The sequence below is a fragment of the Aureobasidium melanogenum genome, assembly GCF_000721775.1.
Source record: "Aureobasidium melanogenum CBS 110374 unplaced genomic scaffold scaffold_38, whole genome shotgun sequence".
In the NCBI taxonomy this organism is placed as follows: Eukaryota; Fungi; Ascomycota; class Dothideomycetes; order Dothideales; family Saccotheciaceae; genus Aureobasidium; species Aureobasidium melanogenum.
The window spans coordinates 63246-75927 of NW_024470090.1; the positions used below are offsets into that span (position 1 = coordinate 63246).

The following is a 12682-nucleotide window of genomic DNA, read 5'->3' on the forward strand; positions in this document are numbered from 1 at the left end:
AGAGCCGCAGCTTTGGCGCCATTGTAAGCCGAACGCGTCGCGACTGACCAGCTCTTCCACCTCTCACTCGTTTATCATCCTTGAATATCTGCCATATCGACTGCTGTTCGACTGTCGCTTTCATTGACATCATCTACCTGTCTCTATTCCGCTGTCATTGCACCGCTTCTACGCTGCCAACGAACGCCGACTCATCGCTGGCCGCTTGCGACAGCTGACCACGCCAATATGCTCTCTGTGCTGCCCAGATTCACGTACCGTCTCCAGTCTTCCTTCCTCGTTCCGACTGCGTCTCCCCTCGCTGTTCTTGGTCGCGCCAACTACTCGTCGCTTACCGGATCCGACTGGACTCCTACACATCATTAGTCAAACAAGTACAACGAAGCTCGTGCTCGACGCATCGCCACCGACCCCGAGTACCGCGATTCCATTCGGGCAAAAGAGGCAAAGTGGCTTGAGAACAACCGGGACAAAAGCAACGCTCAGAGACGACAATACAAGAAAGAGAAAAGATTGATCTTTGATTTTGATCAACATTATTACGCAAATAAAAGGCATCGCTGGGCTTCTGACCACCATTATCACCAACGGGAATCTTTGAGAGGCTGGATCACAAAAAACTCTTGGGTTCGCGATCTCGACTGGCCCACTCACAAACCTGTTTATGCAAGCGAAAAAATCCTTCGTCAATGTCCTGCATGTCATGCATACAGACATATCAAGTTGTGGTGGCAGGACAAGAAGACGGATGACTTTCTTTGCCATCCATGTTTTACCAACGACTGGTCAAGAGCCCTGCCAATTGGTTACGAGGACAAGGTTTTTGGCCGTCGAAAATCCTCCGAGACCAAGTCTGGAAGCACGTCCAAACCCGAGCCTTGAACGCCATGTCCTCTTAGCTGCTTCGCCCTGTACTAAACCCGACAGAGCGTCATTGAGACTGCCACACAGACTCAGTTCACACAACATCTGCCCATCTCAATCCCTCTTGACTCCAATCTTTCCTACTCTTCTCAAGCCACCCATGCCTGCCCACAGTACCACTATCATCCAGGCAAACAATGCCCAAAACACTGCCCTATAGCCTGTCATCAATGCTTGGGGACTTGTCTTGTCACCGTATTTTGAAGCAGCTGTTCGCGAGTCGGAAATGACGGATGTGATGGTCAGACCAATCGAAGTGCCCAGTTGCGCGCAAGTGTTGAAGACAGCACCGCCCAGAGCCTGCGTATGAGGCGGAAAGATTGCCGAGATGATCAGGAGACCTACTGTAAAGAGGACATTCATACTGACACCTTGAAGAAGCTTTTCATCGTGTCAGCCATATTGATGAGAAGGTAGGTGTTATGCTTACCTGGGCGAAAAAGGCCATATACCAGTACGGCCAACTTGGATTTATGATTGCCATGAACAGAGGTGAGAGCGCGGATAGACCGCACGACATCAAGACCATCCACATGACGGGCATGCGGTTGACAAAGTAGCCAGTCGAGACATTGGTCAAGACAGCCGTGATCAGAGAAGGCAAGATGCGGATCGAAGCTCCAAGTGCCGACGAGCCTTGAACCTGCTGGAAGCTGTGATGTTGAGTTTCAGTAACCACATTCTGCCGTGACGAGGAAAAGGTTGGTCGTTGGTCTGGACCGTGACGACTTACAATAGACTGGCGAATACCTCCATGCCATTAGTGACGGCAGTGTTGAAGAGGATCATGATGCAGATGCTCGTGAAGCTGGAATCACGCCAGAACGAGTTTGGGATCAGTGCTGGGTGATCGTGTTTGACCTGATAATTCATCCAGCACACAAATGCTGGGACGGTAGCGACACCGATGATCAAGAGCGAGATGGTGGTTGCAGTCTTGATGTTGTTAACATTTGCAGAGAGTGTTCTGAGGTATTGTCAGTCACGATTGTCCTCTGCCAGATGTTGATGGAACACTCACGCCAAAGCATACGACACAGTCACCAATCCAGTGCTCGAGATGAGTGTTCCCACCCAATCGATCTCATCCCTCAACTGTCTCTTGATACACTGCAGAGACTTTGGCTTGTCGTCCTTTGGCAGTACCCAAGCACCCACAAGTCCCGTAGCACCACTCGCCGCCGCGACAAGATAAAACGCGGGTCTCCAACCCACACCATCCACAAACAACCCTCCAAGCACCAAGCCCAGCAAAAACCCCAAAGGCGCCGCAAAGCCAAGGCACGAGAATCCAATATTTCTCGGCTGACCATCCTGCACTCTTGTAGAAATGATAGAAACGCTTGCCGGCACGGCAATAGCATTACTGATACCTTGCAAACCTCTGAAGGCAATTAATTCAGCTCCGTTTCTGCTGACACCACAGCAAGCAGCACTAACAACCAACAAAGCACTGCTGGTCAAGACCATAGGTCTGGTGCCTAGCACGTCGGCAATTGAACCAGCTAGCATCAGACACGCTCCAGCAGTAAGATAAAACACCGACGTCGGCCATAAAAGCAATGCCCCTTGCATCTGTAGCGAGGCAGCGATAGAAGGCAAGCCCACCACAATAACGCCATTACAAAACGAAGAAAAGAGTTGTACGCTGACGAGTTGGGTGATTACTATAATCGCTCTTGTGGTTGAGAGGGTTGGTGTTGAGGGAAATGGTGCTTCTGATGGTGTTTCATCATCTGAAGAATTTGCTTCGGTGTCGATGGGTGTTGGTGTCGCAGTTTCTGAGAAAGAATTTCTTTGTGTCGAAGGTCCAGAGGTCGGCGGTGTTTTGTCGTTGTCGATGGACCCTAGGTCCAGGACTTGTAGTTCGACTGCTGGATGCTTTCCCATTTTTTCTTTTGACCTTTTTCTTTTCTTTTTTCTTTTTTTTCTATCCCGCTTCAATTTCTAGTCCAGTCTATGACTTCGAGCAAGATGCCTCCAGAGACCAAGGAGTACCCAGAACTCTAAACGAAAAAAGTGAGATGTAACGACACAACTTGAGAAAGAAATGCAGAAATCACAATTGCTATTCGTGTTTTCTTTTCCCGATGACAAAAGATTTCGCAGCTGTATTAGCCTAGAGTTTGCCGCGTGTCCCCCAGCTTTGCCGTCAGAGTTTCCCGTCTGAAAGTCTGTCAGTTGTGGGGCAGCACAGTCACAGCACAAAGGATGGGCAAGTAGAAAATTGTGGTATCGTGAGATGGTATTCATAAAAATCTATCTAGAGAAGTAAAGGAAAGAATAAGAAGAGAAGAAAGAAAAGACGAATCAAGTCACTCAAACATGCCGACTTGCCACCCAAGGCCCTTGTCCATCTCTGAAGATTTCGTTTTCCGTGCCATCGCACACATCTTGGTATGGCAACCATTGACCAACATCATCTCTAACACCACCTTTCCATTCATCACTGCTTCTCCACTCTCTACCACCTGCGACTGCCAGAGCCGTGAGTGGGGTATCCATGTATTGGTCCATGAGCACACGAGCATAGGGTTGGAACCAGATCTGATCCCAGACCTTGGTGCGTAGGTTCTTCATGCCATCGCGATGGGCATTGTGGTGAATAATTGCTGGTGTGAAGCCAGTGGGAATGTTTGTGAAGAGTGGTACTTGCGACCAGTCTTTGGATTCGATGCCATCGGTGCCGTTGCTGGAAAGAGGCGCTGCCGTCTTTGCAATGTCTTGAGCTAGGATGAGTCTGCTCTCCGTCTTGTCAATGTTGCGCTTGTAGTTGAAGAAATCGAGCCAGGGTTGGTTGTCGAAATTGACCCATTCCGTGTCGTCTTCGGAGAATACGGTAGGTAAAGAGATGGAGCCTTCATAGTCAAGTCCGATGCCGAATTCCATGCTGCGGGTCATGTTTCTGACGGCTTCGAGGTCTTGCTCGCGGATAAGACCACGGCGAGGATCATCGTTGCGCAGATTGTGCTGACGCTCGATCCATGGCATGTCTCTCTGACGCACGACCTCGCGATAAACTTCTTGGTCGCCAAAGATAGAGCCGAAGATGTTTTGATCGCTTCCGAAGTTGGGATCCTTCTTTGCGCGGGTTAAAGCTTCGGCGAAGAGCAAACGCATGGCGCCTGCTGTGCCTACGACAACTCCTGAGTTGAGGTAGCGAGGGCGGAACTTGAGGTATGGGTTGCGGTCACCGACATCTGTGTCAGTGTCTGGTCCGAAGATGTCCTCGGGAAGAGTTGAGTTTGGCACGGCATAGCAAGGTGCGGCGTCTGCAGCCCAAGGCCAGCACCTCTTTTGTGCTGAGAAGACGATTTTCTGCTCGATCTTGTTGGTGTTGACGACATGATTGCCCAAGTCGCGGCGGATGCGTTCGTTTGCTCTTTGGTTGATGTCGAGGTAGCGTTGGATGAGTGTCTCTGGTCTCAACTGGAACCAAGTGTCGTAGCCATCCGTCATGATGATCAAGTCTTCGTCTTGCTCCGGTGAGAGGCTCTCGAGATATGAAGAGACGCCGCTGATCTTTGCAATGTGCGAGCCGCCGGACACCAGATGCTCATCGTTGAAAGTCTTTCCCCAGTTGAGCACCTTTGGTGATGGGTAACCAAGGATAGCGGCGCCAACGATTGCTTTACATAGATTTTCGTCCTTGCCTGATGCTGGTATAAGGAGGTGCACATTTGCTGGCGTTAATGACGGAACCAAGGCTTGAGATATGGTTGGTGCTGTCTGAGTAGGGTCAGTCATCAGAACGCGTCGATATCATCAGATCAAGTTAGCATACCCCTGTGAAGTACACAAACATAATAGCCGAGAATATAAAAGTTCCAACAATGACTGGTAAACGCGTCACTCTGACTCTTGTGCTGCCATAAGTCCGTAGGCGGTTGTATGCTGATTCTTGCGCCCAGCGAGGCGACTGTGGAAGCTGCTCATACTCGTACTTCTTCTCGTACATAGTATTGTAGCTGATCATTTTGAAAAAGAGTGTGTGGTAATCGACTGGACCAGCCAAATCGAAGGTTTGTATAAAGAGAGTGTGTGGTATAACGCGGTAGTAACGTCAAAAGGAGAGCGAGCGCGTCTGAACAGCTTTAAAGTCTCCATGGCAGTTATAATCTTCGTCGATGGCGTCTTTTTTTGGTTGCCAGGGGGTTTCTCTTCCCAAGGGACTCCTATCTCGTACGGTTTCAACGTCGTTCGGTCATCCGTTACAACGTCGCAAGCCGGAAATGCCATCGTCTTTGTAAATAGCCGCGTATAAGCACATAATCGATTTCATACTGAGTCAGTCTGTTTTTTTGTTATTCCCACAAGCAGGTACAGCTGCATGAATAGGAAAGAGCTGTGGTTATGCATCAAGTTGGCAGAAACAAAGAAGGTCGAATGACGCTGATCACGGATGAGCTTGCGGAAGCGACGCCATTTTCGTGGGGAATCCGAGTCTGGATGCACCCCTGTTTGCCAAGCTTCGGCATATTCAAAGACACCATTTTTCATGCCGAGTCAAGATCTTTCTCCTGGAAATTATTGATAGAACGAGATTTGACCCACAGAGTATTGAATATGTGCTCGGCATCGATTATTTGCAATTTGTTGTGCTAGGGCAAGGTGCGAGGTTTGAGCAGAAAGCAGACTTACGCAAAGTCGGTATAAGACGCGTCAGGGCTCCTGAATGCACACTGCAACGACATGACCCCTCACGAATCTCGACCGAAGATGTCCATACTGTTTATGCCAGCTGAAGGTTCGGGAGTCTGTTGCAAGCAAAGGTGAAGGGGAAGCCGAACATGCGCCCAGCACCGTTATTTCAAGAGGGACGTTCTTGCCGTGCCCGCCGTGGCGTGCTGCTTTGGGCAGGCAGAACGAGACGTTGATACAGTTGTCGACGTTGTCCACGAGGAATGACGAGGTTCTCGTAAGCATCCCGGGTCCTACTTGATAAGACCAGAACGGTCATGATCACACGGTGCTGTTCGCTTGCAGCTGCATGATCTGCCTCGATGGACAGTATAAGCGCGCGGCCTGCAAGACCAACCGACAAGCTCATCTCATGTCGTAAAGTCCTCCGAAGTAGATGTTTGTCTGCATCTGAATGTGCCTGCCGAAACACACCACACGCGCTTGAAGGTGCAAAGATAGAGCAAGCACCTCCGCCATGCCAGAGCACAAGCTTATTCAATGCACGTCACTTCGACAATCGTTTCCCTGATCGAGTTATTTGCTCAAGAAAATCTTGTTGGCGTAAGATGCGAAGCCGCGATGGTTGTGCTTCAGCTCTCGAAGTTCGAGGATCGCGGCACGGTATAGCCAATGATCGACGCCCCATATGTTACACAAGCCTTGGCCAGCGCGTCACTGAAATGGCCACTGTGACTTCGACTTCTTTTCGCGATTCCACAACTCAATCACATCAAAATGAGTCCGCGGGCCAATGTGATACATATCTTTCGCTTCTCTCGAGTCTTGAACCATGTCGCTTCCGATGGCATCACACCATGGTCGTTCGGCCAATGTCGACTGGACCCATTTGTCAGGTCCTGATCTAGCGCCAACCGGGCATTGTCCACAACAAATGTTAGGAAGCTTGATTTGGCCGATGTGATGGTCCCTTCTGAAGTCAAGGATCCCGCAGATATTTTTCGCACGCATCTCGCTGATGGATCGCTTACAAGACCGCTGGCATTTTCGTGTCTGCAGGACATCATACGCTCGAGATCTGGCAGTGGTATTGGAGAAGCTGCGATCAAGTGGCTATGGGAGGAATACGATTCGATTGAGTTCCCAAATGACACCCCCCTGGTGGATGCAATTGCTCTTCTGCTAGTACGGGACGGCAAGGAGGAACTCATGTGGGATTGGATGAACCAAGAACCCCAAAAGCCTGCTACACTCTCTGATCGGGACCGCCATGTATGGCGAGCACGCCTTGCAACCAATGGCAGCCTCGACGCAGCCCTGGAAACATACTTTCGCGGCACAAATGTACCTTACTTCCTCTACACCACTTCAGCGGCCAATTTCTGCCAGGCACAGCTTACCAGACGCACTAAGTTGAGCTACATGCCATCACATGCTAAGCAGTTGGTAAGGATTTTCGCGACAGACCACTGTTTCCGAACACAGATTTGAAGCCGTGGGACGCATTTTACGAGGAAATGGGCAAACGTCCAGAAAGATACAGGGCGAAGCACCAGGGAGAGATGCAGCTGCATCATCCACGGCATCCAGACCCAATGCCCTTGTTCAATTGGTGGCACAAAGCCCAAGACACTCCGAGCCACCCTCTGCATCACATAAAATCAAAAGCCGCGATGATCAGCTTGGTCAAACACTCCAAGGCTCTTCAGGTCTCCTTACATCAATCTGGTCAACGAACGGAAGCTGAATGGCTCAAGAAGTTCACTCGCAAAACATTCCCCTTCGACAGGAAGTACTGGGGATTATCGCCAAGGGAGAGATTGAACCATGATCAGCCATTGACCGAAGAACAGAAGCGAGTCCTTGCTCTGCGGAAGCGGCAGATTCAATACTTTCGTAGAGCATCGCTTGCCATACTCACCTGATTGGATTGAGAGACTTTAGTGGGAGGGGAAGCAAATGGGCCGAACCATGAATCCTTATGAACGCGCAGAATACTTGAAGCAAACTCACCACAATCATCAAATCGCCATCATTCCCATTCTTGCCCATCAATAGTTGTTGTCATAAATTTTGCGAGCTTTGCGACTTTCTCCTACCTGACTCTGGGTCGTAAAATCATCAGAGTTCTATACTGCGACACATCAGGCTTCGATGAAGCCACACTATCCACGGCCGCCGGACCCATGACCATTATGCAACTGGTGGCAGGCTGTTGAGCACGACTGAAGTCATTCCCTTCGTCAAGTGAAATTCCAAAGAGCCATGATCTCGTTGGTCGAACAAACCAGGAAACTCCGAATCGCTCTGAAGCATTTTGGGCATCGCAAGAAAGCCGGTTGGCTTAAAAAACCACCCTCGAGCTTTCCCCTTAGAACATGCACTTACCGTGAAAGACAGCCAGAGAACGTTTGCGTGTGGGAACCGATACGAGATCTTCATCCTTACCATATGCTATCACATCCAGCTTCTCAAACTTGCCCGACGAGAATACAATTCTAGATTGTCGCCCAATCAGTCTAAGATCGTTGCACTGACATGTATAGTCGATATGCTTCAAAGATCTGAAAGTGCCTAATGAGTTCCACTTTTCATACACAAAGACATAGGTAAGAAGCTATGCTTGACCAAATTGTGATATGCGGTTTATTGAACTATGTGCTAAGCCAAGGTAACAAGACTAAACAAGTGCGAAAGATAGCTCTACATACTGACTTGTGCATGGTCTTCAAGTCCAACGCTCTGAACATAAAGCCATTTAAACAACCCGATATCGCTATGTCCTTACCCTACCAGACCCGTGCTTTCCATGTACCTGACCTCCTCTGGCGACTCTTCTCCAACGTCACCCTTCCCAGATGTTGGATCTAAGCTTTCACTGGTCGATGTTTCTACAGACAGCTCTGGATCAAGCCGGAGTCATATTTGTAGAGATCGATTACCAGATCGTCAAAGTCGAGGTCAAGAGTAAAGTCTACTTCCTGGGTGAGTGAGACCTCGCATGTTGAATTGGAGGACTTCAAGCTGAGATCGTTGCCAAAGTCGAATGCTCCGACCAATCCAACACTTTCGATCGACCATATACCAAGAAGTAACACGTCCAGAGACAGATCTGCCGATATGCTAGGATTGAAGATCAGATCGAAGTTCTCACTGGAGTTGAAAGTGTTCTGGAATGTAGGTGACCATTTTCCTGAGTAAGAGTTGGCAGGGGTCAAAGCATCGATATGGATCGTCGCATCACTGAGATCAAATGAGGTCTCTGACACGGCGGAGATGTTTCCAGTAGCGACGATCTCGGCGCCTAGAGCGAATTGCAAAGCAGGCTGAAATTCAAGTATACCAGCGATCGATATTGGGTTGATGCTGATTGCTGGTTTGGTAGACAGTGTATTTTGGTAACTGCTCGTCACCTCCACAGTGGCGGAAAGGTATGCAGATAGGTCGTAGTTGATGTCGAAGACGACAGTGCTGAATGTGAATTTATTGAAGTCAAAGACAATTGAGCCAATAAGGGAAATGTCGCTTTCCGCATTGACTTTGTTGATAGTCAAATCAAGCACATTGGGCACTGACGCCAACGCGATATCCGTCTTGCTAAGATTGAAAAGATCGAGTGCATAAGATACAGGCACAGCCTCGGTCAAACCACGTCTCGAAACACTGGCTTGACTACGACCAAGGGAGATAGACGCTGTGTCTGAATCATATGTTAGCACATCATCCTTGGAGAAGGAATGTGGAGGAACCATTTACTTGCTGTCTCCGAAAGATCCTGCTTGGCGATGGTGGCATTGATGATAGGAGTCGAGTCCTGAGCAGCAGTGAAACTGCCTGCCAAGAAGAAACCACGCTCAAGTTCAGCATCGCAGTTGCCCAAATGATTGGTGATAAAGACGATTTCTTGGTGAGCCGACCATTCATTCAGGGCTCCCTCGTAGGCATTAGTCGAATTGAATGCCAATAGCATATAACCGTCCGAACAATCGACTGTATCAAGGTCGTTGATGTTTTCCAGAACAACAGTTGGATACTTCATGTCAAGATCTACTTGAGCAGCTTGAGCAGAGCCAGTGTCATTGGAAGGAGAAACATAGCTAAGCGAAACCGATGCGCTAGGCGTAATAGAAGCGCTGGCATCAGATGCTGGTGTAGAAACAGCGCCCAGAACAACGGTGGTTGCAGTCTGCTCAGAAGCCAGTGCAGCCACACTGGAAGTGTCTGCAGTGCTTGTAGCATTGGAGTCACTGAGGGCAGACGCTGCAGCTGCTGCAGCCATAGTAAGAATCAAGACAGGTAACCTCATGGTCATGCTGCGACGAGAGAGATGGTGGAGAGTGGAAGGATAGAGATATCGAGACCAAATGCGACGAGATCTTGAGTCTATGTGGAAAATCATATCCCTAGGCACATGATGGACACACAGACCAAGTGCGCTCATTTCTTGCTCCCGTAACGTACTCTGATCGGCAAAAAGGCATATGTGAACTCGCGTTCAGAGACATAACTATTGTTTAGTGCAACAACAACGTCTGAATCTATAAGTCTGCGCATGCTGAAATATAGGTGAGGCCCTACTTTCCGAGCAAAGTGGGTCCTGAAGATTAGGTTTGTGTTTTTAGGGTGGCCTTTGGCGAGAACATTTGCAGACTCAATACACCAGAAGGTCTGGCATGTGATACAGCAAATCGTGCCCTAAGGCCTTCTGATGGTGAGATATAGGTATAAACTTCTCTGGGGCCCCCGTATTTTCGCAACCACTACCATATTCGGTAGGATCACCTATGGTGCCTATTATCGTGCTAGTCACATGTCTGTTACATTCGATAGTACTACCCCTGAGACAAAGCTTGGGATCGTTTTCTATCTTAAGTTTAGATGGAAGTAGGCAATTTGCGAATGTAAGGAATTTTTGCGAAATCTAGACCCATCCGAGATGCCAACAACTCTGCATGAAACTGATGAATGCATCTGCTAAGGGATCAGGACAGACAGCAAGGCAAGCAAGCCATGGGTACGACCACTTGTCAAACGAGAGCAGATTCGCATCACGCTCGAGCATTTGATGGATATTGCTATGCTAATAGTTGCTCGGCCATGCAGCGGACCCAATTATCCTAGAAGTACGCGTTTCGAAATATTCCATTGCGCTCTCTTGCCCAAAACCCAAGAAGCATAATTTCGATCTAGTTTATTCCTGAAGACACTGACGCCATTTGTACGTAGACGTCATAGAGGAATTCGCAAACAAGGGCATCATCTTCATGTTCAGAGGTTGTTCATGCCCGAGGTGTCCTCTAACCGATCGTCTTGGCAGGTGCGGTCTCTACGTTTTCGACGACTTCCATCTGGATTTTCTGCTCATCGATGACGTGCTGTGGAGGAATGACACCTTCTTCACAGAAGTAGTTGGTGTCTGTAACACATTTCAGAACCAGAAAGAACATGATGGGGAAAGACACGGCCATCAAGCAAGTCTGGAAGATTGTTTGGCCACTGTGAGATGTTAGCAAAGATATTCCTGATTCCTCTGCATTCATTAGCATACGTACAGGTAAGACACGCCGCCTGCTTCCATGCCGAAAGCTACGCAGAGACCGGCGCTAAGCATGCCCTTGAAGAAGCCACCATAGCGAGCCAATAGGCGAGGTTCGTTGCTGAAAGCACTAATGACCCACATGACCATCATTTGATCGATAGCATATGCTATTCCAGTAAATATGATGACAAAGAAGAATTCGACAAACTCGTTGTCACTCCAATCCCATTCGGGGCTAGGCTTGCCTCTAATCAAATCATGTTTGACCTGGACTGCGATCGCGAGGGCCCAACTCAGTATGACAATGAGGCATGAGATTGAAAGTGCCATGATTCCACGCATCCTTCTCTTGAATTTGTCATTGTCGAGAACCCATCCGAATGCAAGAGTAGAAGGAATTTGGACACCCCAAAAGATAACACTGTTGAGAGAGCGAGTACGGAGGTTGAAACTGTATGCGCTGATGGTTGGGATGAGAGACGAGGACATCTCCGTAGCGAACATAGGGATGATGAGCAGAACAATTCTCCTACATCCAAGTCAGCTGATCAATCTCTGCAATTTACATTATCCGTGTGACGACCAACCAATCTTTAAGAAGATTTGCACAGCCAGCGAACTCAGAACGGAAGTCTGTAGCAACAAATTCAGCCAGAGAACTGCCATCCGGACGGACGACGTCTTCTGGTGAAACAATTCCAAAGGCACTTGGCAAACTGAGTCAGCGGCAGATCTTTCTTAGAAACCAAACAGATATCCAAAACATACCTGCAAAGCGCTGCAGAAGTCATGATGACAATGAAGGCAATATACACAGATTCAGGCACCCCACTGATGGTAGTGACGTCCTTCGTAATGCCGAACACGATGAGGGCACCAACTGTACACCCCACGCCCAGCAGGAACAACTGCCAAGCGATGTACGAACCTTTGTCCTTCTCTTCGGCGTAAGCAAATTGACTGTAAGTCTGTCAGTCCAACATCTCAGGCCAGGAGAGTGTGCTTTACTCACATGAATCCCGAAACAGTCCAAAGAAATCCGGCAGAAATGCCTAAGATGATGCCTCCCGCAAGGGCAAAACCGGGAGAATTGTGAGAATCATAGAACCAAAGACCTCCCACGAAGATCGGATAGCCAAGAACACCCAGCTGTTGGAAGAAATAAAATCAGCTCATGAGGCAACGAGACAATGACGAGGGAGACGACGCACTGTCATGGTCCATTTGGGTCCAAGAGTATTCATAATGCTACCACCAAAGAATCCGCTGACAGTGAACACAGCATAGAGCGTGGTGTACGTAATGACATTATAGTGGGCGGCTGATGGACTGCCTCCACCAGCACCAAGTCCTTAGGTTCTATGTCAACTATCGTGCATTGCTTTCTGTCTTGTTCGAAATTGGACTCACCAACGAGAGCCAGATAGATGCCTACGGTCAAGAACAGGATGATTCCCGAAAGGAAATTCTGAGTCCAAGGACTATCAAAATGCTTAATAAGATGGGTCGCGAAGGGGATTGGGCGTGAAAACGAACCGAACAAGCCAAGTAGGCTTCAACATGTTTGTTCGAGTAGGA

At 48.7% G+C, this 12682-nt stretch overlaps 6 protein-coding genes across 6 annotated transcripts; 2 read left to right on the forward strand and 4 right to left on the reverse strand.

The window, feature by feature from the left end:
- Window positions 1-525: 525 nt before the first annotated feature.
- M437DRAFT_60319 (uncharacterized protein) lies at window positions 526-882 on the forward strand (the record flags this gene model as incomplete). The annotated part of the gene is made up of 1 exon (XM_041023737.1): window positions 526-882. A coding segment is annotated over one exon (357 nt), but the record flags the coding sequence as incomplete, so codon positions are not given.
- Window positions 883-978: 96 nt separating this feature from the next.
- On the reverse strand, window positions 979-2814 carry M437DRAFT_88963 (MFS general substrate transporter; the record flags this gene model as incomplete). Its single annotated transcript, XM_041028933.1, has 4 exons — window positions 979-1305; window positions 1355-1577; window positions 1658-1891; window positions 1946-2814. The coding sequence occupies 4 exons, from the start codon at window positions 2812-2814 to the stop codon at window positions 979-981; spliced, it is 1653 nt and encodes a 550-aa protein (XP_040875078.1).
- Window positions 2815-3243: 429 nt separating this feature from the next.
- Window positions 3244-4671, reverse strand: M437DRAFT_60352 (uncharacterized protein; the record flags this gene model as incomplete). The annotated part of the gene is made up of 1 exon (XM_041023743.1): window positions 3244-4671. The coding sequence occupies one exon, from the start codon at window positions 4669-4671 to the stop codon at window positions 3244-3246; it is 1428 nt and encodes a 475-aa protein (XP_040875079.1).
- Window positions 4672-6513: 1842 nt separating this feature from the next.
- On the forward strand, window positions 6514-7056 carry M437DRAFT_60330 (uncharacterized protein; the record flags this gene model as incomplete). Its single annotated transcript, XM_041023739.1, has 1 exon — window positions 6514-7056. A coding segment is annotated over one exon (543 nt), but the record flags the coding sequence as incomplete, so codon positions are not given.
- Window positions 7057-8456: 1400 nt separating this feature from the next.
- On the reverse strand, window positions 8457-9877 carry M437DRAFT_70318 (uncharacterized protein; the record flags this gene model as incomplete). Its single annotated transcript, XM_041025433.1, has 2 exons — window positions 8457-9265; window positions 9322-9877. The coding sequence occupies 2 exons, from the start codon at window positions 9875-9877 to the stop codon at window positions 8457-8459; spliced, it is 1365 nt and encodes a 454-aa protein (XP_040875081.1).
- Window positions 9878-11104: 1227 nt separating this feature from the next.
- Window positions 11105-12581, reverse strand: M437DRAFT_60367 (membrane transporter; the record flags this gene model as incomplete). Its single annotated transcript, XM_041023745.1, has 6 exons — window positions 11105-11633; window positions 11692-11811; window positions 11873-12064; window positions 12117-12253; window positions 12316-12455; window positions 12515-12581. Coding segments are annotated over 6 exons (1185 nt in total), but the record flags the coding sequence as incomplete, so codon positions are not given.
- Between the last annotated feature and the right edge of the window lie 101 nt (window positions 12582-12682).